At 39.9% G+C, this 27557-nt stretch overlaps 1 protein-coding gene across 1 annotated transcript in view; it reads left to right on the forward strand.

Annotated features, from left to right (window-relative positions):
- Nucleotides 1-27557, forward strand: part of ADAMTSL3 (ADAMTS like 3) — a gene marked incomplete at both ends in the record, with an annotated part of 177160 nt that overhangs the window by 148183 nt on the left and 1420 nt on the right. The window contains 9 exons of the mRNA XM_084267990.1: nucleotides 2274-3354; nucleotides 5143-5270; nucleotides 5602-5730; nucleotides 17570-17752; nucleotides 19772-19891; nucleotides 20643-20855; nucleotides 23253-23436; nucleotides 25947-26151; nucleotides 26979-27088. Of these exons, the coding sequence (XP_084124116.1) occupies nucleotides 2274-3354; nucleotides 5143-5270; nucleotides 5602-5730; nucleotides 17570-17752; nucleotides 19772-19891; nucleotides 20643-20855; nucleotides 23253-23436; nucleotides 25947-26151; nucleotides 26979-27088 (2353 nt within the window). The remainder of the gene's footprint in view (nucleotides 1-2273; nucleotides 3355-5142; nucleotides 5271-5601; nucleotides 5731-17569; nucleotides 17753-19771; nucleotides 19892-20642; nucleotides 20856-23252; nucleotides 23437-25946; nucleotides 26152-26978; nucleotides 27089-27557) is intronic.

Raw genomic sequence — 27557 nt, forward strand, 5'->3', positions numbered from 1 at the left:
ATGGATTTGTACCTGGCATTAATGTCCAATGGCTCCAGAACGATCTAATCCTTAAGCAAGATTTACCTTGTAGGAAAAAAACCCTCTCCCAAACAGTCTGTTACCTCAGCAGCTGCAAGATTGGATGATACTAGGGATCTAGAAAGTGCATACTAACGTGGCCTCATATATTTATATGACCTTATATATTTATATGGCCTGCCATCCACAGCTCTGAACTTTGTTTCACTCCTAGCCTTGCTCACCAGCCACCAGTAAAAATATACACACCCTTTAGTGTTGAACTGCTAATGAGAGTTACTGGTCTTTTTTTTTTTTTTAAAAAATGAAATGGATGAGACTTGTTAACATATTTATAAGTAAGCACTGGGTTTAATTCCACGTTGGAATAACTAGTGTAAACAGAGCACAGCCTGAAGTATTTTAATTTGTGTGTTTAAAGTTACACTTACTGTGTCTGTAAGTTGGATTTTGGAAATGGAAGATTTAATACTGGAACACTTCCCTAAAAATAAATATTTGGGGCTCAGTAACGTATTAAAAACAGGACACTACTTTAATAATTTTAGTAAACTAGAGCAATTTATTTGTTGTATCACGTGAAAGGGTTGAGGGAACCATGTATCTGGATAATGAATACCGATTTAAAAGCTGTGTAATTATGAAATCATGATATCCCCACAGGTCTGAACTCATTACCCAAAACACTGAAAATAACCATTTTGTTTTATAAGCATAAGAATGCACTCCAGGGTGTAGTTCACATAGTGTACACACTTATTGAATGCTTGAAGCATTTAGCTTTTCACCTATTTCTTCGCAGCATATTTGAAGCATATGTATATAAGCAGCATGCCATTTTTCAAATATCATTTCTGTGCCATCAGTGTAGCTGTCATTTTATTTATGTACCTACCAAGTGGAGTAGCAGTAATGATTTCAGGTTCAGGCAGGCTGAGAAGCCTTTTCATTTGCATGTCCTTTTCCTGGCTCATCAACTCATTCTGTGGGCTCTGAGAGTTTTCTCTGTCACATACCAAAAGGCTGGGTCACCAAACACAATTGGATTGTGTTCTAACACCAACACAGAGTGTTTCCCGACTCTTCCCAGCTGGCTGACTTCATCTTGCATGGAACAAGCTCAGGGGGTGCGTGCCCTTGCTCCATGCCTCCTACGGCGCTTTGTTTCTCACCTACCTCGTGTTTCCTTAGTAAGATTAGTTGTACAGATCAAAGTGGGGCACAGGAGCTGCCAGCAGTGAGTCAGCATGGTGGTATCTGAAGCACTGCAGCCATTCATGCCCTGTCTCCTTTGTGCCTACCCAGGCCCAGCTGGGAAAGCCTGCCTGTGGTGGCAATCCTTTGGGATGCTCCCTAGAAGCCTTTTGGCATCCCAGTGCCTGCAGTACAATGCAGGAGGAGCTTCATAATACCCAGCGTCTCCACCCCCAGCCTGCATGAAACCTTATGCAGTTATTATCTGGTTTTGTCAATTCATCTGACTACTACATCCAGCCTCTCAAAATTTTGACTTATTTCTCTTTCCTCCCTTCCCTCCCTACTTTCTTGGCCCAGCACTGAGCAGCTCATCTTTCATCCCAAAGAAATTACCACAGCCAATGATTACAGGGGGCTTTGCCGCTTCCACGTGCTGTGTCTTCATCGACTGTTTCGTTCACCTCCTGTGTTGCTATCAATTTGGCTTGACCTAATTGATAATCAGCCAACCAGCACAGCCAGCCAACACTTTAAGTGACAGTCAAGGGGAGCCTTGCTTTTTGGATAGGTTTTGTTTTATTTAGGTCATTCTGCACTCGAGAGTGCTCAAATGTGGGGAAGGTGATAATGTGTTCACATTTTTTGATTCAATTTTCCATGCTTAGCTTTCCTGAGGCAGCAATAGGAAATCTGTAGGAAATAGAACCGTTATAGGATTATAGATAATATAAATTAATATATTGTACTATACTTCTAAATATACATTTGCATATGTGTTCACCATCAATGTCTTTTGCATAGGTATATGCTGTCTGTGTCGTTTTATTGTTAGAAGACTTGGGAAAAAAGCAATAGAATTCTTGGCTGGAGCAGGGGAATGTTATGGGTTTGTGTTGTTCATATTTTTGCATTTTTGTGACTCAGATAAAAGCTCAGCCTGTTGCAATGACTTGAACAAAGTCAGGGAAAGCTCTCTCAAGCATTCTGTGCAAAGCAGATTTTCTAAGCGTGAGCGCCAACGATTACAAACGTTTCAGCACTTTGTTTTCTTTCAGAGATTAAACCAAAGCTTCCAGAAAAATATTCTGCTCATGGACCTCAGATTGTCAGTATTCATCGAGTCTATATCCAAACAAGACAAGAGAAGCGCATTAACTTTACCATAGGAAGCCGAGCCTACTTACTTCCAAAAACATCTGTTGTAATTAAGTGCCCTGTACGGAGGTTCCAGAAATCACTTATCCGGTGGGAGAAAGATGGGCAACACTTACAAATCTCTAAAAGACTTGGTATCACTAAGTCAGGCTCCCTGAAAATACATAGTCTTGAAGCTGCTGATATTGGTGTGTACCGGTGTATTGCAGGCTCCGTGCATGAAACATTTGTTCTCAAACTCATTGGTACTGACAACAGATTGATAGAACCACCAAACCTTAGAAAACACGCCAGTGCGACCAGTAGCGCAGACCACAATGAGGCCAACAGCTTTGGGGCCAAATGGCACAAAATGAGCAAAATGTGGCAAATGTGGAGTAAGAAGAATGAGCTCTATCTGGGAGACAGGCATGTCAACGACCAGCCATTTCTGCGAAATCTTGAAACCTTTGGGAGTAACTCAGCAGAAGACTTCAGCTCTCGTGAATTCAAGAATAAACGTCTGGAGGCAGCAGTTCTCCAAGGTGCCTACAGCATGGACATTGTGCAGTTTGAGGAACTGATCAGGAACATGAGTCAGCTCATTGAAACTGGAGAAGTCAACGATGACTTGGCGTCCCAGGTCATTTATCAATTAGTTGCTGAATTATCTAGACCTCCACAACCAACTACTGAAAAATGGAAGGGGGCCCAGGATGAGAAACTTGCCTCAAAACTCATCGGCAAATCACCTAATGAATCTGAACGCTTCAGCACAAAAACTGTCGATAAGTTAATGTTTGACCAGAAGGTTCCAGTTATTATGAGGCAAAAGGAAATTCCTCGAGTTTCCTTCAACAAAACCGTAACAGTACGAATTGGAAATACAGTTTTTCTGACCAAGAATACCCGTGCTGTCAATCTACTCTGTGAAACAGCTGGTATTACTGAAGTGAAATATACTTGGACGAAAGATGATGAGCCATTAAAAGCCTCTGAGAAGTAAGTAAATACCTTTTATTTTTGAATGGCTTGTTATGTCGCTATCAACTGTAAAAATCCACCCTGCTGTGCACTATTAAAACATAGTCATGTAAAAATGAGATAAGCGTGAACACTATGCCTTCCATCTTTCTTTTTCAGTAATTTATATTCTTTCAAGTGTCTGTCACGGTGTTTGGCTTCACTGCCATCCAAATGTATGTCCATTTCCACAACATTACATGGGAGGATTGATGTTTTTTACTAGATGAAGTGTTTTGGATGTCCTAACTGTGGTTTTTGTGATCTGCCTTAATCATTTCAGCTGCATCAGAAAATGAGCAGGTTTATATTCAAATTAAGAAGCCTATTGGATTCGTTCATGTACCAAATACAGTGGGAACACATTAAAAACATCTGCCATGGCACAGATGAAAAGAAATCTTACTTCTTACTCAATTTAAGGAAAATATCACTGATACCCTCACCATCCTTCAATGCAGTAAAACCTTGCTGCATAACTTCAATTTAAAATGAGAGAAAGAGCTTTTATGGAATTTTTTGATGCTTGACAGTTTACAAATAACTCTGTTGAGGACAGTGGCATTCAGAATAATAATCACCCTGTATTACCATCACATTTGAGAACTATACCTGAAGAACAAGTACAGCAAGCGTGTTGTATTCAGGTATTTGCTCAAGACTGAGCAAATAGTTTTACTTCATTGCTGATAAATTAGAAGCTCACCTGATAATATTAGCATTAACTTTGTGTGTGAGCCTCTTGGAATTACAGCTAGCTCTTGAGTAATAAAAAAGCCTGATTCTGAAATGATAAAGGCACTTTTGGATATTTCTCAACATACTTAACTGATTAACCACACTGCCAAGAAAAATATACTTCTGCAGGGCTATCAATTAAAGCAAAGACACCAGAAGTAAGCCATTTTAAAAAGTGCAAATGTTTTTGGAACCATGTAGCTCCCACCAGTAATGTTTATTTTGTGAAATATGTGTAATTTCCCATTAATTTTTTGCAAGCCATACTTTGATTTCTTTCAGGACGTGATGTTACTTTGATTATTCACAAATATCTGTTTGATGCCTAATGTCTACTCTCATAAATCACCTTCATTTTAGCCCAGGCTGCTATTCTAGCACTTAAGGGATATGTTGGCAAAGCAGGTTTCTCCCCTATTTTTTACCCCAGTAAGGTTCCTTATACACAAATCCGTATACGTGTGTGTGTACTCAGAAGCCAGTGACATTAATAGTATCACATCTGAAAAAGAATGTCGGAGATAAACCAGCTGTTTATCTGTTGGGTTTGTAAAAGGTATTCAAGACACCTATGGGGTTTGTGTTGGAAGACTTTAGCTTTAATGATGATAATATTTAAAAAAAAAAAACCCAAACCTACATTAATTTGGAAGTCAGATTAGACTGTACATTTGTGAATTCCCCGGTCCTGCTGAAAACCAAGCTTGCTGTAGAGAGATGGATTTCTTGCCAAGCCTAATACTTTTAATTGTGGTAGTCTGATTTATTCATACTGTTGTTCCCAAGGGATTCTGGTTTGTAGTAGCAAACTTGCTGTCTTGCACAGGGCTGAAGAATTGTCTATGTGTGTGTCACTTAGCACTCTCCTTTTGTCCCCAAAAAGGAGGCAGGGCTGGTAGAGCACACACTGGTCTAGAATGGTAAACTCTTACACAGGAGTTTTGCTGCTGTGTCTGTGACCCTTGCAAGAAGATCCAGCTGGGTTTGTCCCAGAGTACAAACTCTTGTATCTCCTTGACTGCTCTGCAGGGTGATCCTGGACACCATTGGAAAAGTGCAGATTCAGAATCCTACTCAAAAGGAACTTGGTACATATGGATGCCTGGTTGTTAATGACTTTGGTTTTGATACGGAAACATCTTTGCTGTTGCGTGCAGGTAAGACTGTAGCATGCACAGAATCTGGTGGCTTGTGTTTTATCATGTTATATATAAGCACCCATCCTTGCTCCAATGTGGAATAGTTTCTTTTGCTGGAAGTCCACAACACTCTGCCTGTTTTAACAGGTGGCAACAGAACGGTCATCTCACTCTAAAACAGCAGCAGTAATGAACTGAGTTTGCTTGTATCCATCCTGCCTCTGTCTCCTGGCTGCTGCTTTGCAAACTGAATTCTGTCCCAAACATGATTAATTTAAATCACATTTAATAATTCTATATTTAAAATTAAATAAAGCTTTCAAAACTGAATTTTTCTTTAATTTCAAAGAGGTTCCAGTCATCTTGTCCTCTGTGTTAAATGTTACGAATCTGGAAGTCGGCAATCTCTCAGCAGTTGTTGGAGGTACCATCGTAGCAAGAGCTGGAGCAAATATTATGGTTGAATGTCCGGTGAAAGGTAAGCAAGACCTCCACTGAAGTTCACTGTAATGTTGGAATCAGAAGTTTACCTTACATCTTGAAAGAAATTACCAGTGAAGGCAGAAAATCATTGATCATTAGTCATTTTTTACTAGGCATGTCACCCACACCAGTTCTTTTTCTTTTCTGTCTGTCACTTTAATTTACACACACATGTATATGTTCAAACAGACTTTCCTTTAAAAGTACTTTTCTTTCCATGGAGTGGTCTGAGGCTCCAATACAGAGCTTAAAGCCCACCGGAGTGAATGACTACCTTGCTGCAATAACAAATGCAGCCAGCTGACTTGCTCATCAGAGAACTTTCCTTACCCCTATTTGAGATGCACATATGTCTAGACTATTGTTAAAACTGAAAATGAAATCTCCAGCCATAGCTTAATAGAACTTTAAACCTGACAGTGAAGTAAGCTTACCTTTTAGAGCCATCAGGCTGCAGCTGCAGCAAGGAAACAAAGAAAAGTGCCGAGCCATGAAAGCTTATAGATACTTTCTAGCTCAACCTCTGTGGAGCAGCGTTAACGTTAATCAGAAGCTACATGCATTAAAGAGTTCACTGCTTCGTTTTATTTTCTAGTCCTTTGTTGGAAAGGTAGATATTTTCTTTGTAATCTCATCATTACTGTCTGTTAAGTTTAAATTCTAAGATTCAACTCACAGCGGTAATATTCTGTCAAATAAGTCAAGGTCGGCCCTTTGTGCCTTGTTGAAGATGATGTATGAAAGTGCTGGTAACAGTGAACACTGTGGCTGAGTGCAAGGAGACTGCAGAGAAACCAGCGTGCTGTTCACCTCAGATTGGTGGGGGAGTGCATATCAGAAGGAGTGTTGATGCTGAACCAGAGTAGTGATAGAAATATATATATATATATATGCAAATAGTTCTGCATACAATAGTGGCGCCAGGCTGACATATATTAGGACATGTGGCTCTGCTATTCACTGTTGTACCAAGGCTAATTCTTTGATGAAGTAATATTTTCCAACTATAGTTTGGCAACTCTATGTATAACTGACCTACATCTCAAATCAGCAGAGAGTTAATGTCACACTGTTAATATTAATATTGTTAGGATGGGTAAGTAGTTAGCAATTTAAATATAAATTAATATTTTCACATGGGACTGCAGTTTTCCAAATGATTTAGAATTGTGTATATTCGTGAGCCAAACTTTAGTTATGCTAAGACACCAGTGTTGACTTAAAAAATGATTTATCTAATGGCTTTATTTCCTGTCATTGCCAAGGAAGTAAGTATTACTGTTTGTGAATAAAATAGAGCTTGCATGTCTTAAAATGTCACTAACCTAGAAGCAGAAAAACTTAGGCGATGATGTAAGCAGAGTCTTTCTGATCTCCTTTGCTTAATAAAAAGTAATAAACCACTGACTTCAGAAGATGGAAGTTAATGGCACTTTATGCTAGTAACTTTGTTTAATAGGTGGGACCTAAAGATATGTCTGTTTGCAGTGCGGTAGGATTAGAAACACATCATGTGTGTTATCAGAAAAGCAGGAGCTTGAATCAAAAAAATGCTGGTATTTCTATGCACTCTAGAAGTTCTGTTCCTATAAACAGTGTGACCCTGTAAGTCTTTTTTTCTCCTCATCAGAGGGTGATTTGCAGTAATACTCTCTTGCCTTCCTGACATAAGAGCCCACTGCAAATCTTTAATATCTAGAGGAAAAAAAACATTGGATAGTGATTGAACGTGACTGACTGTCAGCTGAGGATCTCTTAGAATGAGCAGTAAAAGTAATAATAAGAGTGTGCCCTTCTTTTAGTGCCAGGGAGACCTTGGCTAGATCTGGAGCACGTTGTCCTGAGTGCCCAGAAGGAAGGATGTGTTTTCCTTAGGGATGACATTTTCTCTGCCTGAGTGAAATATTACTAGATAAGACTTTGTGTGTTCTTCATGTTCTGCTACATACATACTTGGGGTCCTTCTGCACAGATGTTACTCATGCAGATTTCTCAGGTGTGTCATGCAGATACATCTGATCTGCCAGACTCTTACTAGACCACAAAACAGCTCTCCATAAGAACCATCTAACGAATAAGGTGTCTGTATGTCTGTGAAGAATATTAGCAGCATGCCACCAGCAGAATTCTTAAATTACTTTTAAATTCCTTGGCTGCAATGACTTCTGAGATTTTTTTCTGTAGGCCAAATAGCCTATAATACTTTTTTAATAGTTGTTCAAACCATAGTTTTCTCTGTGAATAATTCTGTGTATTGAGTTGTACATGTCTAGCAGTGTAAGGGCTATTCAGGAATTTTCTTCCTGAAACACATATAAAAATTCCACACATATGCAAAATGGTTCAATTAATGGTTCCTTTAGGAGAGAATATCATGCCATAGAGCAGGATTTCAGCTGGAAGTAGGAGCAGCCTACTGACAAAGGCAGTTGTGAAAGCAGAGGAGGTGCTGTTGTAAGGAAAGTAACACTTCCCAACTTCCTCTGCGGGCTGGCTAATGGCTGTACAATGTACCCTTTAATTATTCAAGGCCTGAAGAGAACCGAGTGTATTCCACTTCAGGGGCTCTGGGTTCGTTAGGCCATGCTACACAGGACAGCTCTTGTTTGATGGTTTGAAGGGAAAGGATGGGCAGGTTAATGTTACAGGCAGCGCTGGCCAGCTGACTGCAGCTTTTGTCTTTTTTCCTTGTTACTGATTTGGGTCTGTTTGTCCTTTTGACAGACTTTCTTGCACACTCCAAAAACTACATTCAGATTAAAAACCCCTTTGAAATGCTGAATAGCAGCGTGTCCTACTAAACAGGAGAGCATCAAAGAATAGATTAAGAAAAGTTATCTGAGCTGCTGAAGCTAGTAGTATCGAAAATATTTCTTTTCTCTTTTTTAATTTATAACAAAACTGTTTTTCCACTAATTATAATAAACTCACTTTTATAGCTCCCACACGAGCCTATGCTAGAAGATATTCATAACACTCTGGATAGATTCATATTCCATCCTTACAGCCAAGAGCTTTTCAATCAACACACATGGTATAAATATCAATACTGATTGCTCCAAATTGCTCTTGGATAACATTTATTGTATTTGCAGGAAAGATCGTCTTGTGATTATTACTAAAATAAACTAAAACTGTCAGTCTCCATTTATTGTGAAACCTTGGAAGTTCTAAGGTGAAGTAAAAGGGGGGGTGGAAATGAAAAAAATGCCTAAAATGTGCATTGTCTGACACCTGGTGGTGAGCGAGCAGAAGGGCAAGGTACTGCGGCGAGGTGGTGTGCTGTATATGTTGTATTGCATCTCAGAAGTATCTTGGCACAGAGGCTTTTAAAAGTAGAAACTCCATCTTCATCCAAATTCTCCATCCCTGTGAATATATTTTGGCTCTCCAGGAATAACATATTGAAAAAAAGATGTGAGAAATACACAAAACCTGTTGAATTGGGGTCATTTTGCACATAAGTTTTGCAAAGATGGACCAGTTACTTACTGTCAGTGTTGGAACTTGAAACAGGTCCAGACAAATCAAGAATTTGATTTTCCATCTGTTCATTTACCCACACTATTCCAAATGTAACTTTGATGCTGTTCTTTGTCTCAGAAGGCAACTTGGTGAAGAAAAATAGCAGTTTAATTCGTAGGATTCTGGCTCTTAATTGCTTTTAGGCTTTTTGTGTGTTCTAAAAGATATTATTAATGGATTTCAAAGGTTTAAAGGGGTAAGTGATGCTATTTATAATGAGCGTACTAAAAGGCAATCCCTTTGTGCTTTTTTTACTATAAGTACAGCTACATTAGAGTTTTTGTTTGGATCGAGCATAAGCAGAAAGGACTGAAAGATGTACTCCAAAAGCTTTGTTATGCCTCATTTGTGTTTTGGGAACCTGAAAACTGAATCCCTTGGGATATAACTGAACTGAAAGGTGTGTCTGGGGACTATACCTCTTCCTGTAACACTAATGGGCAGTAAATCTAAAAGTCCAGGCAAGATTCACCAAGTAGTCCAAAGCAACCCTCATCCAAAACCACATGAAGTCTGTTTTGAGACCTTGGTACCAACTATGGTTTTAAAAGTATATTTCTGATGCCTTCCACTACTTCTTAAGAAAGAGATAGAGTACAGAGTTTCTGGGGGAAGAAAAACCCAATTGGAACAAATTAGAGCATTTCTTTTTCTGTGTGTTTCTCTCTTTCTCTCCCAGTTTTCCTTATTGGAGTGGAAGTTTTCTTCAGATTCCTAATTCAGGAAGTGTTAAGATGGATTGTGTTAGAGGAAGGTAGCATTTCAAGAATCTATTAGAGTTTTTGGAATGCCCAGCAAGTGTGTGGGTATCCCCTTGACACTTAGCACCTCAATTTACAAAACGCTGTCAAGAAGTTCCCCAGGCAAAGTTTAACTGATTCTTATGGTGTAAAAGAAGAGGTTAGTAGCTGCTTAGCACCTGATTAAATGATCAGAAGGAAGAAGTGGTCACATTTTGTAGTGGGGAAAGGGTACCAGTAGGATGCTCCAAGGCTCTGTTCTGGGATTCATGTTGTTTAACATGTATAAACAAGTTTTGAAAAACAATGTGAATGGTTAGTTGCCTAAAGCAGTGAAGGATCAAGATCTAACTGAATCTAAAACCCTCTGCAAAAAGTTGCAGCAGAATCACACAAATAATGCTCAAAAGCTAAATGGAATGGAACGGGTGTTCAGAATTGCTATTCGCAGAACAAACACACCTACAGAATAAATAACATTTAAATATAGGTATGTGCACATGGCTGTACCTGAATGACTGCCACTCAGAGATGGAAACGTGGAGTCATGCTGGTTAGTTGTTTGGGGACACCAGCCCACTCTCTGGCTGTTGTCCACAAAGGCAAATCAAAACTAACAGCAGAGGAATGGACAGAAGAAGCAAAAATATAAATTTGCCATTGCTTAAAGCTGTGGTGAATCCTGTTTGCAAATGGCTAATCTTATCTCTGAAAGGATATACTAGTGCTGGAAAAGGTGGAGAGAAGAGCAGTATTAGAGGAAACAAGCATGATGGTCTAAGTGCTACTTCTGGTTCAGGAAGCCAGGAAGATCTGTTGAGTGCTATTCGATAAGTGCCATGACTTTTGTACTCTTTGCCTACACATTCCCAGATGTGCATCATTGGACACAAAGTGCTGAGTGTGCTTCAGGTCTGACTAAGAACAGCAATTCCTGTGTAGTTCTTTAGTTGCCCTGAGCATGTATCTACTTTGGGTCCTTGGTGATATAGCACAGCTGTATAAAATACAGTTCCTAACCAGCTGGGCAGAACAGCCTCTGATGGCAGCGCTGAGTTGTAGGATCGTCCCAGTGCACACCAAGCGAGTCTTGGTTGGGGGCCGACTACAGAATTTCATCCAGCAGTCGTTTCTGAGTTCACACTTAACTCAGATCCTCTTATTTATTTGCTTAGATGTAGTAGCCTTATTTTAAATGCCTGCTTTTGAAAAATATTAGCCTTAAACTTCTGCAGCTGGAAAAAAGATCAAGTTCTCTTTGAGCTGACAGCCAGGGGGCTAAACAGGACCTGACAGAGCTGTAGCAAGGGTGGGATGGGAAGGAGTCTTACTTCAGGAACCCCTCTGAGGAGGTCACCAGATGTCAGTAAGTATATCTAAATCCTGCCAGATGTTGCTACCACCTAGGAAGAGAGGCTGTTTCATGGCTGATCGGAAGAGGCAGGTATAATAGCTCTGGAAGATTGTGAGAGAGTGGGGCAGTGTCTCACAGCAGGTTGGAGGATCATTCCAAATGCCGATGTGTCTCACACTGGCTCCCTGTGCAAGACTGTGATTCCCAGCAAAGTTGGGAGTTTTCATACAGGTAATTTCAGCAGCTGCACAGTTGAGGCTTTTAGGGTTCACTAGAAGCTGATTGCTCCAGCGTAATTTGGATGAATATAAAGGCAGTTCCTGACTTCTGCTGGAGAAAGTATGAAGATGCATCAATCAAAGAAATTGCATTGTAAGTTATGTTAAACCCACCATGGGTGTTAGCACAGAATAAATAACAATCAGATGACGTTCATTGTGTGTATTACTGACCCAGAATGGTTGCCCCTAAAAGATGACATGTGAATTTAGGTAAACTTCTAGCAAAGTGCAGCAAAAAGTGATTTGTGCCAGCACAGTTCTGCCTTGCTCTTGAATGGGAAATACAGAATACTTTATGAGATTCTGCATAGCTGGGGGAAAAATTTCTGAAGACATATCCAATGTTTTAGAGCAACTGGTTAGTAGGCCAAGATTTTTATGGTGTGTAATATTTCATAGGGCTTTCAAGGTTGGAGGAAATTTGTTTTTGAACACTGAATATTTTAAGGGCACCCTATAGTGAGGATTCCTTCCCCCCCCCCCCCCCGCCTCTTTTTTTCAACACGTGTTTTACAGTCCCATCCGGAGCTGGAGGTTTTTTCCATAACATTTGCTGTCCCAGGGCCACTCACAGTGGAAAATGACTTTTTTTTTTCATGGAACATTGAGTATTTCAGGGCTGCTTCGGTACTAGTGGAAAATAACCTGTGTTTGAGGTCAGAAAAAGAGATTAAACTAATGTTAAAGTTTTATAGCCACTTAGGTCTATAGAAGAAATTTTTAACATCAGAGGATTTAGATCCATTGCAAGAATAAGATCCTGAATTTTAAGGGTTTTCTAAGACTAAGAAGGCCTGAGTTCAGGAACGCGTCTTGGTTCAGGAAGGACGATTACAGCCATCCTTAATTTTAAGCATGTGTTTAATTGCATTCCCTAATAGGGATGGATTTAATCCTATGCCTTAAGTGCTTTCCTGACTTGGAGCCATAGGATACGATTGTTTGATTCTGTGACTAGCTGATGTCAGTGATGGATCTCCCCTTTGAATCACTGGGATCTAAACTGCACTCAGGGATTCTGAACCTCTGGCAGTTTGGGTGAGCCGATGCCTTTGGGCTCATCCTCAGCTACATCTGCATGGAGGTGGAGTGTGAAGGAAACAAAGGTGGCTACAGGCCATCTCTAACCTCTTCCCCTTTTGGGACTGGCTGGGGATCAAACCAGGAATTCTCCAGCTTGAAAGTAATATTTTCTTGGATGTAGACAGGGAATGACTTCCTTCCAGGATTACAAACTGAAGGCTGCCTTTTTTTCCTGAAGAGAGAAGGTCTAGGAAATGGTTCCCAGGATGATTTGGTGTCTTCTGATGGATACGGAAAGGCAGCCATTCTGTAGAAGAGGCTTATGTAGATGTGTTAAATTTGGACAGAAAGGTGAAAGGAAAGACACATTTTAAAGCTGTCTGGGAAAGGACAAATGACAGTGGTAGAAGCTACTTTGAGTCAGAACAGAGGGCAGAAAATTAGAGCAGTGAGGAGGAAATATTTTTTAAATTCAATGCAATTACCTTTTAAAGAGCCCTGTTAATAGTCGTCTTGCTGCAGTTGTGTAATGGAAAACATTCTTGAAGACAGTGTGAATGTTAATATTGTCCATGTAAAGTCCCTATGTAAATCAACCTCTATGTAAAGAAGAGTCAAGAATCTGCACTGACATTCAACCTTGTGCACAGGACAAAAGTACTAAAAATATGTCCCAAATTTTAAGTATAATTGTAGCTCCTTTAGGTAAAAAACCCCAACCAAATAGAAATGTATGTCCCATTTGAATCACTGGGATCTAAACTGTGCTCAGGGATTCTGAACCTCTGGCAGTTTGGGTTAGCCGATGCCTTTGGGCTCATCCTCAGCTTTTCATGTTTGGCTTACTTTTGCTTAGTTCAGTTTCTTCTTGGATAAGGAAACAGTACTTAAAACTTTCAAAGCTTTGCTTACATGAGTATGAAAAGGTAAAGCACAGATTGTAGGCCTTAACTATTAGCCTAGGGAAAAAGAGCTTTTCTTGCATTTTTGTGGTGTGCTTGAACTCTCTCCTGCAGAACCTGCATAGGAAAATCAGTGCTTTTCACAGTGCTGCTCTAACAGTCGTATACTTTGCCTGCATCCTCACAAGAACTGATAGATGAGAACTCAGTGTGCAGTGCTGCATACCAGTAGGAAAGAACGAGCTTATCTCAGGAGTAGTGTATGTGGAGTCTCTTTTCTAAAGAAAACACACTGCATGAGGGAAGCTTTTCCACCCAGAGTGTATAAATCGTGACTGTATGCTGGGGTTGTGCCGCGTGCTGTGTTGTGAGATGGAGTTTATTTAACCACAGACACTATTGGAAAGGTAAATGCCCATCTAAACCCAAAGAGTAAGGTTTTCTCCTGATAGGAATTCCAGAAATGACAGTATGCACAAGTGTCTCTCATGAGAGTTATGGCAGAAAAGTATTTTTCCCTGGCAATTTGAACATCAGATAAAGTGAAACTGTCCAGAAGAACTTGAGATGTGCACTCTGCTTTGCTGAAGAATGCAAAGGAGCTGGACTATAAGGGACGTCTATTTCTCCTGCTTTCTTTCTGTAATCCATTGAGAGGGAATCTATCACTGGACGGGATAGTGCCACTCAATAAACCTTTCTTCTGGCCAAATTCTCTGCTGCACCTCTCTGTATGCACAACTCTGAAAGCTTTAGATCACATTTGTGCTTGCTAGTTTTGGGTTCCCCTGGAAGGCAGAGTTAGAGGCCCCTGATTTCTAGTGTGCAGCTCAGTCTTGATTGTAGAGTGTGCTGAGTCCTACCCCATCTCCTCTCCTGCTTCCCCCCCCAGCCCTTCCTGCTCTATTTCCAGCCTGCAATAGGTCCCTGAACTCTCCTCTGACAGGTATCTTCCTTTTTTTCCTTAGCTCAGGGATCAAGCTGAGGATTTGCCTTAATGCTCTAAATGGGACACTAACCAAAAGGCCCTGACAAAAGACACAGCAGGAGCATGAGTACAAATGCCAGTGGTTCTTAAGCAGATGGTCTGACATCTCTCAGGCTTGCTGTCACTGAATTGGTTTCCTCATAATACAGAGGTAGAGGAAAGAAAGCAAACAGTGAAATTCAAACACTTGAAAGGTCCTCAAAATGATTGTGAAGAGGCCAGCTCAGAGGGACGCAGTATACAGTTCTCATAAAAATTGTTAGCTCTTAGGTAAAAATCTTGCTTGTCAGTAGTTTCAGGTAAAATAGAAGGTAGGGGTGTTGCAATGATCCTTACTACTATTTTCAGCTCAAACAGGTCACCTTTGTGGCTGCACCCTGAAGGTACTTAGATGACGTTAACCCGGCTTTAAAATGACAGTGTGCAAGAAGCACCTATAATGCAGAACAGTGTTGTATTCCATGATGTATTTAGGTGACAGTTTTTCATGGGTTTCACTGCCACACACATCTGTAAGTGACAGCACCCCTCAGATTGCTTGGATGGATTCAGTGTGCATTTCAGTTGGGCTGGTTGCTGGACTGTCATGCAGGGCTCTGTCCACACTTCTCCTTGGACCCAGAATTTATGTTTGTATATTCACTCTATTCACCTGAGAAATGGACTAATTTACTTTGTGTGTGGTACTACTTGCTTGTTTCCCCTAAAGAGAAATGTATACAGCTCTTTGGAGAAAGAAAGAGGAATCGTTTGCTATAACTTAAATTGACCTTAAGGTGTGTGACAGATAGATACACAATTTTGAACTTAAAATGAGAGGCAAAGCTATTCTGCAGACTTCTGCAAACTGAAATACAGCCCATGTTTTAAAAGGCTCTATGTGTCTCTGAATGAGATGGGGTAAAAGAGCAGAGGCATGGCAGATTTTCTGGGAGAAACTCTGGGATACATACTGAGTTAAATCCCAGAAATGAGGTACATTTCTTACTGCTGCAGTGAGAGCAGAGGAAGGACTGTATCACGGGGCGATATAGGGCTGAAGTTTGATAGAGGCTTGGGTTAAAAGCTTGAATTTGAACCTTTCCAAACATTTTTGTGTTTTGTAGAATTTGACTTTAAGGCTTTTGACTTCAGGCCCATCTCAGCCTTGCTGCTTCTAGCTTATTTTTGGCTCTGATTGGTTTGCGGGATTTTGGTGCCAGTGAGGGTAGTCTGGCTGCAAACCTCTAGGCCTTAGATTAAAACAGCTCAGCATCCTCACAACACCTCCTCAGCCCATCTGCACAGTAAGTATATATGCCTGAATGGCCATGGAAAGTATACTGTAAAGGAAAAATATGTCTGAGAATGATACACTTTAGCCAGAAAACTGGGGTAAAATGGAAAAAAGACCCTTAAAACAAGACCTCATCCTAATTCCAGAAGGATTTTTTGAAGTGGCATAAAGCTGCTTCTGGAAACTTGAAATCCAGCCTGGTTTTTTGGACCCTTGTGCACTGTGCAGTTCTGTACTTCGGTTTATGCAGATGTATTCAGTAAAACACAATCTCGTGTGTTTAAAAGCACCAAACAGCTGCTAAATTGTCTAGAACAAAGTCTGTGATTATGCAGAGGAGTGTTTCTCTCCAATGTCTTTCTAGACAAAATGGTGGGGGGAGCTTTTTCCTTCAGTGAAACAGCAGGTTCCAAAAAATATGTCTGGTTCCTATTACAGTAAAGGAAAAACTTGAGGTGTGCATTGGAAGTGCTAAGCCAGTGATTGAAATGTTAAAGTTGTTCCTAAAGGCTATTCCACATCATGAAGACATCATCTGTAAAGTAATACTGCAGAATGATCTGTGAGGAGAGGAGGCTGAATTAGCATTCAATATGGCTGAGACTTCCAATGTCCCACATTCAGGTCAGCTTCTGCAGCAGAGCCTGGGTTGGGAATCTTCAGTGAGCACTGGTCAACATACGTTGCGAAAAGAGAGTTTGAGTGAAAGACAAGTTAAACTGCTGTGAGTTGTGTGCCCTGCTCCTTCATGCACTCTGCAGCCACTCACTGTGCCACATGTGCCAGACCTACCCGGTGATTTATCGTGGAGTTTGGGGCTCTGAAAGAACACTTCTGCTGCAGCAGCTCAACCACAGCACAAGCAATGGAGTGTATGATTTGCCAACTTGCAAAATAGCCTTTTAAAGGCAAATGTTTGAGGAACATAAAGCAGTAGAAGTCCTCCCACAGAGGTCGTACTGTGCCAGTGGAAAAATCATCTAATTAAAAGTAAATGTCCAAAGTCATTAATTAAAATTTAGAGTGACAAGTTATCTGCAAATGCTGAGTTTCTCAGAGTTCAAGCATCGCAGCAGGAATGATGGTAGACCTTTGGCTTCTTACTGTGTGGTAAACGAGATTGCTTAACAACTGAGCCCCTCATTTAGTTGTTAATGGCTCTTTCTGTTCCTTTTCCTTCACACTGCATCGCTACAAGTCCTATGTATGACATCTGCTACTAGGAGAAGTTTTCAGGTGCTTTTTTTAGGCATAAATTAGCCACAGTTATTTTCTAATGTAATTGATATATATTTTTTTTCCCTTTTTCTGTTCAAGAGAAATATTTTGACTCCATTCTTTTTTCTTTATTTTTAATTAGAAATTGAATATTCATTTGTTCCTTCATATACTGTGGGCTGCAGGTTGAATGAAAAGATGCTGTGCAGATATTTATATTACTTGAACCTGATTGTGGTGAATGGTCCCACATCTTTCAGTAGCAAGACACATGAGCATGTTGCTTTTGTAGGACTGCTAGCAGATTTTAAAGCTGTTGTGTGAGCTTGCCTTACAGTGCTTAACTATCAAAATCAGTGGGATGCTGAATTATTAATAGGGCTCACAACTGAGAAGTTGTGTTGTGAGTTACTTTGGTTTATTGTGTCTGTGATATGACAAAGGATCCTTGGCTGTTATGATAGCAGCTAGCAGTATAAAACCCATGGTTTATCTTTTACAATAAATATTTTATTTGCATTTTAAAGGCGTTCCCCAACCAAATGTAACGTGGTTTAAGAAGAAAGACGTTCTACAAATCAGTTCTTTCTTGGTTTTGAATGGCTCCCTATTTCTGAGGAATGTTTCCCGTGACGATGCAGGAACATACACTTGCAGAGCAGCTAACGCTCTCGGAAAAGCTGAAGCTGTGTCTGTTCTCCACGTAGCTGGTAAGTGCTAAATGAGAATTCCTTACTGATAACAGCAGTGGGCCACTTTGATTATGAAGTTTAAGCAGTAAAATAGTTGGGAGGAATATTTAACACTTTATTATGAACTTGGAATTTTTGATTGCATCTGACTCCCTGGGGTCTGTTCTCTATTTTGTGTTTCCTCTAATAGTGGATCCAGGTACAGATGGTTTGTCTTGTGGCTTCTTCAAAACATGTTCCATCTTCTTCCTTCCAAGCAACAAGTATCAGCTCTTAAACGAGTAGACACATTGGAAAACTAATTCACTGTCATAACGTTTCCAGTGCTTTCTTCTTGGGAAATGGGGCAGGCTTGAGTTATTCAGAAAATCAGCAGGGAAAAGCAGTGAAATAGAAACAAAGGCTGGTTTAGGGTAGGGGTTTTATTTGGTTGGTTGGAGATTTTTTTAAGTAGAGGCCAATAAAATATAGGGACAATGGAAACAAAAAATTCTGAATATGAACTTTCAGAATAGAAAAATGTAAAGGAAAACTGCATTTAAATGCCTCTACCGTAAGTAGATTAATAATGTAATAATAATACAGTCATGCCTTGCAAATAGCTCAAATAAATGGATCATTCAGGTCCAGAGATTAACTTTCTCACCATTTTGCTGTATGAGGTACAGCACAGTTACACACAGCCAACCCTGCTACAAAGCTTGCTTTCTTAGGCACACATGTGCAGGGCAGGTTTTAGATGTTTGGATCTGTTGGCCAAGGAAGACACACCAAAGACATAACAGGAGTCTCTGTGTAAGGATGAGTGTTGACTGAGGCTCCCTTCTTGGTTTCAGTTTTTCTGAATGACATCACAACTTCAGATGTCCCAGAGAAGAATATTAGTGTAATGACATGATTGGGAAGATTGCTCACAAGAGTCTGAACTTCATTTCTGCTCCTGGTCCTATGACATTAGTTCAAATAAATCTTGAGTGGCTAGGAGAGGGACAAATCCTGCTGGGGTTTTTTTGACTGTACAAAGCTGCAATGAAACAGGAGGACTTGTGGTGTCAGGACTTGCAGATTGCACTGATTCACTGTTGTTTAGAGCAAAACCATATCAGCCTTCTGGGCTTTGCTTAAGTAGTTGCTGCCTTACCTGGGCCTGTCAAGCAGCAGAGCAAAAAATAGAAGGACCTCAGGTCTGAGAAGACAGTGAGCCCTTTACCTGCCTGGGCCTGGCCTCACTGCGGTTCCGTGGAGAATTCTTTTCTCCCAGTGTTTCTGCAGACAAGCAGGAAGCTTTGTACAGACGTTGTGCACAGGGGGAAGATGTTGAACCAATGTAAAGTGATCCACAGAACTTAGAATGTAACAAAGGATTTAAACCGTTGCGGAAGCAGAACAGATATTCTGCACATTCGTTACAACAGAAGTGTTGACTAAGTGGCAAGAACTGTCTGTTACTGACAGATTGCCCACATCTCTGGCAGTTATTCTGTCTGGAGTCTGATAGAAAGGAGGAGTTGCTATAGTGATAGGCATGTAATTCTGCATACATTATGCTATCTCTATGCATAATGAGATTTTAAAAGATTTTCTTCTTTTTCTGTTGTTGCACTTAGTCATAATTCCATCTAATGGAACAGAGGAATTGGCCTGGTTCCACTGAGAGAATTATTTTTCTTTAAAGTTCTGTGTGTGAATGACTAGTAATGAAATAATAATTAACATTGTCATGAGAAACAGGAAATACAGCATCTATTTGGCATATCTTGTTTTTATACTAAGTGTTACTGGCTTATTTTTCTGATAAATAAAGTTAATTTGATTAATTTTGGAACTTGCATAAACAGTATAAATAATTTCTGTGTTTCCCTATCTAAATTTGTTAGATGGACAATTTAACTGCATAAATTAAGTTGATCCTAAAGAATCACAAAGCATTATTATCCTTCTGATTTCTAACTAGCATGTTTGCTGTGGTGTTACAGTTATTTATTTTTAGCATCATGAATTAATTCTTGCTAAGATATCTTATGCATTGCATTACAGAACAAAGATTTACAGAGAATAACACTCTATTATCAAAGGGGAGCAGAAGAAAGCATGTTCTAATGGCATCTGGAATTGGTACAAATGTCAGTGTGGTACCTGGAGATCCACTAAGAATAGGTTTGTTGTCTTTTCTGCTGTGTAATTTAAAGTATATTCTTTATTCATTTCATTAAGGTGAAGGGGGCCCCTATGGAGAAAGGCGAGTGTGATTGCTGAGTCCAGGTTTGGTGACCTACTGAGGTCACCCTATCTCAGCTTTCTGTTATCAGGGATGGAGCCTCAGAGTAAGACACACAATTTTTTTTTTATTTGAGTTTTTGAAAGTCTTTTACACTGTGAGACCAAAACTGCATAACTTCTCTTTCACCCTCACCTGAAAATGACAGGAGAGGATTCAGCTGGGCTCTACAACACTTTTTGTTTTTTCTGTCTAAATGAATGCCTCTGTTTCCACCCCTGCTTGTGCCTGTGGAGCGAAAATGCAGCAATTTTAATGTGTTTATGGCTCCTTTCCAAAACAAACTCTTTCATTACAAACCTATTTGGATATTGTAGAGTCTGGGATGAAATCTTTGTTCCATTTAAGTAATTGTTCCCCTCACCCCCTTCGTTCTTACAGAAGTTAAGTTTGTAAGAACTTACTGAAAGGGAAAACAGAAAGAACTAAGTACACATCAGCTTGAACAGCTCCTAACCCTCAAGGGGCAGTCAGGATTTGGGGCCATAGCTTGGGCTTCTGTGAATTTCTGCACACTCTTGTTACTTAGACTGGTAAGATGTTTTATGTAGAATCACATAAGCACAAATATTTATTCACAAACACTTCAATGTGTTTAGGAAAACCTGTTAAATTGTGGTTGATTTTTAGGTTGCCCGGTGCTGCCCAGCTACAGGAATACAGTTCGCTGGCTTTTCGGAGATAGTCCAATTGAGGAAGTAAAGACCTTGGAATACCGAACCCTGGTTGGGGGTCATATCCTAGAGGTGAACACCAACTCTGGTCAATTTGCCGGACAGTTCCAGTGTTGGACTTCAGCTAGTACAAAACCAATGTCAGTTTGGGTAAATGTCAAGAAGGAAGGTTTGTTGAAAATTCTATGACAAATTCTTAAATTTTAAAGTATTTTCTTTCACTCTGTAAGGACTTTAGAACCCTAACCTGCTTTTATACATAGAACTTAATTTATAAATATTTAGCTTTACCTGTGAATAGTCCCATTTAGGTCAATATATAATGTCCATACTCAGAGTTGGATGTGGGAATTGATGTGTATCTAAACATAGAAATGGAGGAGAGGGTTCTCATTTCTTGCCTGGGTAGCCAAGAAGCTGAGAGAATGTTCCCTGATTCAGTGTCTTGCTGCTTAAACAGTTTTAAATCAGGCAAGTTTTGTCAACTTCCTCCTCAACAAATCATACAGATTGGTGCTGTCATAGCCCACCAGACTGAAACAAAACTGGCTTTCGGGTAATCTTTGGAAATCTCTTAATTATAATAAATAATTTTAATATAATTATCATATTCCATATTCATTATAATTATATGATTTAAGCATATCAATGTACTAGGGCACACTGCACACAGCTATTCCAGTGTGAAGCTTTCAAGAACACTTTGTAGTGCTGTCCAATGTAATGGGTTGCAAACAGTGTGTTTCTGTGAGTAGGTTATAAAATGTGCAGCAGAGGATTATTGATGAATTTCACAAGGATCTTACATGTGCACCAGCAGGACAATAGGCTGTATCTGCAAACATCTTATAAAACTTTTGAATATTTAAACTGTTTTAGAAATTAATTGCATTATAATTGGGCTTTAAAAAAGAGAGTTAGGAGGTTTGATCCCACTAAGAATCTGGCATCAAAGCACTAAACTCCATTTGACAGTTTAAAAAAAGAAAAAAATCTCTACCCAGGGAATGCAAATCAGGATTAAAAACAAGTACCTGTTGAAATGGAAAGGTTTTGTATGAGATTTACCTATTACCCTATCAGTATGATTTGACTTACTGCTTATATGCAAAGGGCTCAAGGTGTAAGACCAGGTCTGGCAAATGCCCCTCGCTGTGTCTAAGTGCACTACAGTGACTGCCAGTGAGACAGGGTCTGGCATGCACAGGGTTGTGGAGTCAGCTTCCTTTGCAAAGAGATTTTCTGAAACATATCTATGATCAGTATGCTTATTTTTAAAATCAAAATTAAATCAAAATATTGCTGAACTGAACCAGAAAATATCCAAATAGAGTTTATCAAAAAATGTATCCAGGCACTGGTCCTAATATAGACCTCATTAAAGGTAGAGTGTCTGAACAGGTCTAGCCAGGCACTGAACTATCCACCTGTAGTCTTTAGCTGGACTGCCTCTTGGTTGCCCATTACCCTTTCCAGGCAGGCTGGTCAGTATTTTGGGGAGATTCCATTTCCAGTTGTGAGTTTTAACTCTGCTTATGTCAATGTTTCGTCACCGAAATAGCCGTGCGTTTGTGAGACTGCAAAATCTCCTTTGGTGGTTTTTGCACAGTAGGCATATTGAGGGCACTTCTGAGAAGTATCATCCTAGTTAAACAAACAATACAGTCTCTCCATCATAGTTGCAGTCAGTAAATTTAACTATTTCTGCTTTGAAAAAGGCCCTTTTGTGTTATTTTAAGAAACCCAGAAGTAATAAGGAAACATTGAAAAACAATAAGTTAAAGAATTCATTATGTGCTGGGAGAGTGAGCCTGTGGACACAGCTGGTAGCTATCAATTATTCTTGGTTATTACAGAAAAATCTGACTACTCCTGTGATCACATAAAAATCTGTCAACATTGCATAGTACTTCATCTTTTACCAAGTGTCAAAAAAAATTGTAGGGGAAGGGGTAAGTGTGGAATTGTGACTAAATATAAAGGTAGTAATTGTTAGAGGTGATCGGTTTTTAATATAAAATGCTTTTTAAAACAAATTCCTTTTTCATCTTGCCAGATGCCTTGGTGGCAAATCATTTATGCATTAAATACCTTTCTGTAGTTTAGAATAGGATTCTCTTAAATCCTGAAATTATGTGAAGTGGCTGGAGTAAGATGAGTTTCCTTCAGAATAAACTTCCTTTAGAACAGCAGGAAGCCTAGGGAGCATGATTTACAATTTCCTCTTTTTAATGTTCTTTGTATAAAAAAGTTATGAAAGTTTTTAAAGGAGTTCATCAGTTCCTACTGTGAGCCAGATTCTGCCCTTCATGTGCACATATGCTTATCCCACTTGACTCCCAGAGAACTTCATGCTCCCATGTAAGGGCTGAACTTGAGGTGAAGCTGAGTAGGACTAAATTCTACTCTAGTTCACTGATCTTTTTTCAGGATGCTGAAGTCTTTGCTTTTCTACAGAGAACATTGTATCTAGCTAGCTTACAGAAATGCTGCCAGATCAATTCAGATGTGACACAGATAGAATGTGTAGTGCCTCTCTCATGCTGCTTTCAATTGTGTTTCTTAGATTATAAATGGGAATGTGCTGAGTGGACCACTTGCTCTGCTAGCTGTGGGAATTCAGGAACCCGCTCCAGAGTGCTACAGTGTGTGAACGCAGAGAAACAGAAAGTAAATGAATCATTCTGCAGGGAGCTGCAAAAGCCAGCGATTATTTACCAGTCATGCAACACAGAAGACTGCCCTGCCAGGTAAACAGCTTCCTACTCTATTTCCTCTATTTCCATGTGCTCTATGTGTATCAAAATGTGCTCACAATCTCTTATACTCTGAGTCTGAAATGTGGGGTTTGTATCATCATGAACCCTATAGAGCATAAAGGATGTGGAAATGAATCACAAGCAGGAGAATGCTTGATTCAACCAAATAAGTGAGATCCTGTGCCAGTGTCCATGCTGCTGCAGCAAGTCCTGCTGCTGGCACACTAAGGGTGGGAAGGCTAAGCTGGAGGGCTCTCTGAGCTTTGTGGAATCTCTGCCAATGCCCTGAGGGAAAACTCCTTGTGTCTAGAGCAGCCAGGATACTCCTGAGTGGAATCTGTGTTCACCTCCCCTCCTTGTGTGCCAGGAGACCTCTGAGTAGGATGATTACTGTGGAGTGCCTCATTTGTCCTTAATGCCCTTCACCACACCCCTTGCATGTGCTTTCCTGCCAACTTTCTGGCTGGATCGACATGAGTACCTTGTGATCTTGGGACAGAAAATCTTTCTATCACAGGCAAGGAGACCACAACATCTGATTCCAACAGCAAAAACCTTACCTCTGTACTTCTTGAGTTGCATTCCAGCCCAACAAGGCGTTGCTCTAGGATTTTAGCAGGAAATCCCACAGGAGTCCTCAAAACAAGTGCTTTCCGTTGCTTAAAAGGATTGGCCATCACTGTTAGCAATGTAAAAATCCACAAGGGATGAAAAGTCATGCACACATTTTGGAGTTGTCCCTCACTGGAAAATGTTGGGAGAGAAGTGTTAAGACCTTAGCTGACATTGTGGGAGTGCAACTTGCCAGTATGTTCTAAACTCTGTTCTAAATGCAGAAAACATAGCAACAGATAAATATCAGGAGAAATTTGTTTATATTTCATTATAGGCAGCCAAAAAACCAGATCATCTTAAATTATGAGTTTGAACTCCAGCCAGCCCATAACAAGCAAACTTTTTGCCAGTGGAAAAATACTGAAATAGAACTAATAGTTCAAAACACACACACTCAGTTGCAGGTTTCCTTCTTAAAATCCAGGCATTTTAGGGCAGATGACAGCATTAGGAGGATGCTAGAGGGCTCGGTGCTCCCCCAAGCAAGGTCATGCCTTTTCAGTGGGCTGCAGTGCCTTACTTAATGATCTCATTAGCACAGGACCCAGAGTATTCACCACAAAACCCAACCAGATATTTTGTATGGCTAACCAGACTGGGACCTAAAGTCTTTCTTACTAAAATGTTTGTTTTTCTTTTAATTTAGCTTAATGCATTTACCAGTGGAATGGAATTGTGTGTATATTAACATAACTAACTCTGCCTTGTATTGTACATGTATGCTAATATACATGTTTTCTGTTATGAAGTATTCCATGCTTCCTATATAGGAATAGCTCCCAGATGCCTGGAAGACAACCCTGTGTCTGGTTCCTAGTGCCTCCAACCTCTCCCCCTTCCCTTACTGACCCGGGCAGGAAGTGCAGAATGATCAGACTTCCCTTTCCATTTCCCTGCTTACTGATTTCTGCAAGATCTTCTCATGCCAAGGCAACTCTTCAGAAACTATCTACAGAATTATAAAGGCTTTAGATATACAGTGTCATGGGCCCCTATTATTAAAAGTGGCTTGTGTTTGTGTTTCGCTTCTCTCCAGCACAGCATAGAAGTACAGTTAAGCACATATAAAAGGGTTTAAGCACGTACTTAACTTGTGATTTAAGTGTTTGTTGAATTTGGACCTTGCTGATTTGCTCTGTGTGTTCTGCACCAAATGTTTGCAGAGTGCTTGAGCTTTAAAAGGGAGAAAAAGACAGGAGACCAGACTGTAAAAGATTAATCTTTCTTGAATGGATATAGATTCTTTGACTGTAAGAAAATTAAATAGTTGCTAGAGAGAATAGAATTTTTTCCTGTTATCATAGTTGTGCTACATGTAAAGTCCCTATCTGTATTTCTAGCCTAGATTTATGAAAACATCAACTCATATTGTATTGCCACCTGCTGCTTCCCCAGTATTGTTCCTAGCTGCCAAGACAAACTAAAACTTTGCAACTTCTAATCAATAAAAAACATATTTTGTTTGAGCTGTTATATAGCAAGATCTCAATGTAATAAATTTGGATGAGTTATGGCACCTGTCACCGTAGTAGTAACTAAATCAGCACTGTTCATTTCATAAATGATGGAAAAGTATGCTGTCCTTCCACCAGAAATGTCAAATCCAGCAAGGTCTGTGGGTTTTACCCAATATAACCTTTTGTGCAACAACCAGGGTAACTTCAGTTAGTGTATATTGAGACAGTTACCTTAGAAATCACTGGTTGCCCACATTTGTAAGATATTGCTGAACAACTGAAAAGGCTGATTCTAGCTTTTCTCACATCAAGAACTAGCAATCACAGGGACTTTTGATGTGTTGAAAATTTACAATAGATTGCTGCAAACTACCAGCAAGTTTGCAATTACTTCTGTAGTTGCTATAAATTTGTCTCTACATCCTGTAGGTGGGTAACTGGTCCATGGTCAGAGTGCTCTGCATCTTGTGGCAACGGATTTCGCTATCGACAAGTCACTTGTCAGCAGGTAAAAGCCAATGGCAGTGTGGTGACAGTGCTACCAGGAGCCTGCGTACACAGAGATCGTCCCATGGGAAGGAAACCCTGTGTGGGTCATTACTGTGCAGGGGGGACAGTACAGACAAAAGGACAGGTAAGTTACAGAATTAGTCTGGAAACTACTTAGAATATCTGTATCAGTGCCACCAAACCACTGAACACCTATTCTCTTGCACAAAGGACAAGCTGTGTGGCAGTAGTTGTAATTACCTTTCAGACCAGTGAAGCAAGCGTAAATCCTGGGTTTCTTTCATTTTGTGATGTCTAAGTTACTTAGTATCAGTGTATTAAGTAAGTTACTAAGTATCAGTGTATTTTATAAGCTAATCCATTACAATGTGTTCCATTTTTAAGCTACTGTATTACTTTTATTGCAGTGTTGTAAGAACAGTTTGAATAGCTGCACTTGTGAAGTCCCCAAAGATCTGTCAGTGTGCTTCTAAAGCAATTGCTACTGTATCTAACAGACAGAACTTTTCTTTCTTTTATTTACTATGTTTCTTCATTTGTGCAGTAAACTTGTGTTCACATATGAGTCTTTAATAATTATTAATGCAGAATTTACTATTCAATGCACAAAGTAACAGACTAAGAACATTACTGTTGCCCCATTCCTGATACAGGCATTAGCAAAGCAAGTTTGGGTTTGTCAGAGCTACAGAAAGAGCATTGAAACGATGAGCACATGGAGAATGGATTTAACTTTAGGTAGGGAAGTCAGTAAAATTGCACACAGAGAGTCCAGAATATCTAGGCCTTGTCTGAACTGAGGTGTGTGGTAAGGTTGAAGGAGGAGAAATACAGACTGAGAATTATGTGACTGTGTGGTGTAACTGGGTAACTCCCTAGAGAGGTGGTTCTGTTGTTAGTAACTTGGTTGTTTCTCTTTCTTTCCCCTCACCCTTTTCTCTCACTTTTCAGTGTTCTGGTCGCTGTGTTGGCCACCCTGTGGGTTTACAACATCGTCACTTTATATGTCAACTTCGGAATGGATCTTTGGTGCCAAACTCTTCTTGTGATGAAAGAAAAAGGTACACAGTTTGAAGCAGTACAAGTTAGATTCTTTAGATGATCAAATTAAAGATACAGGATAGTCAGAATAAATATGGAAATTCTGATCTATCAAATGCAAGGAAAAGAGGTAGTGACCCTTTTGTTTATGCTGGATGAATTCTGGAACCCAAGGAGGGTAGCAGATTTGATCGCTGTTCTCAGCAAAGCTAGAATTAGAGTGAGAGAATCTTGAGTCCCAAATAGAAAATACCATGATTTCAAAAAGGCAGAATTAAAGACAAGTTAAAAGTGAACATGGGGGTCTGGGGGCTCAAAACTGTTCCAGACCAAATGCATAAGTAGTACAATGAAGAGTGAGGAATAAATGGGTTTCCTTCTTTCTTGATTACTGAACTCAGCTCTTTAGATCTATTGCTATAGAATTGGTTCTGAATTGTGAATATTTGAAAGCACTTTTTGCTGCACACACAAGGAGATTTTGACTCC

This window comes from Gallinula chloropus (assembly GCF_964237585.1).
Source record: "Gallinula chloropus genome assembly, chromosome: 9".
NCBI lineage: Eukaryota > Metazoa > Chordata > Aves > Gruiformes > Rallidae > Gallinula > Gallinula chloropus.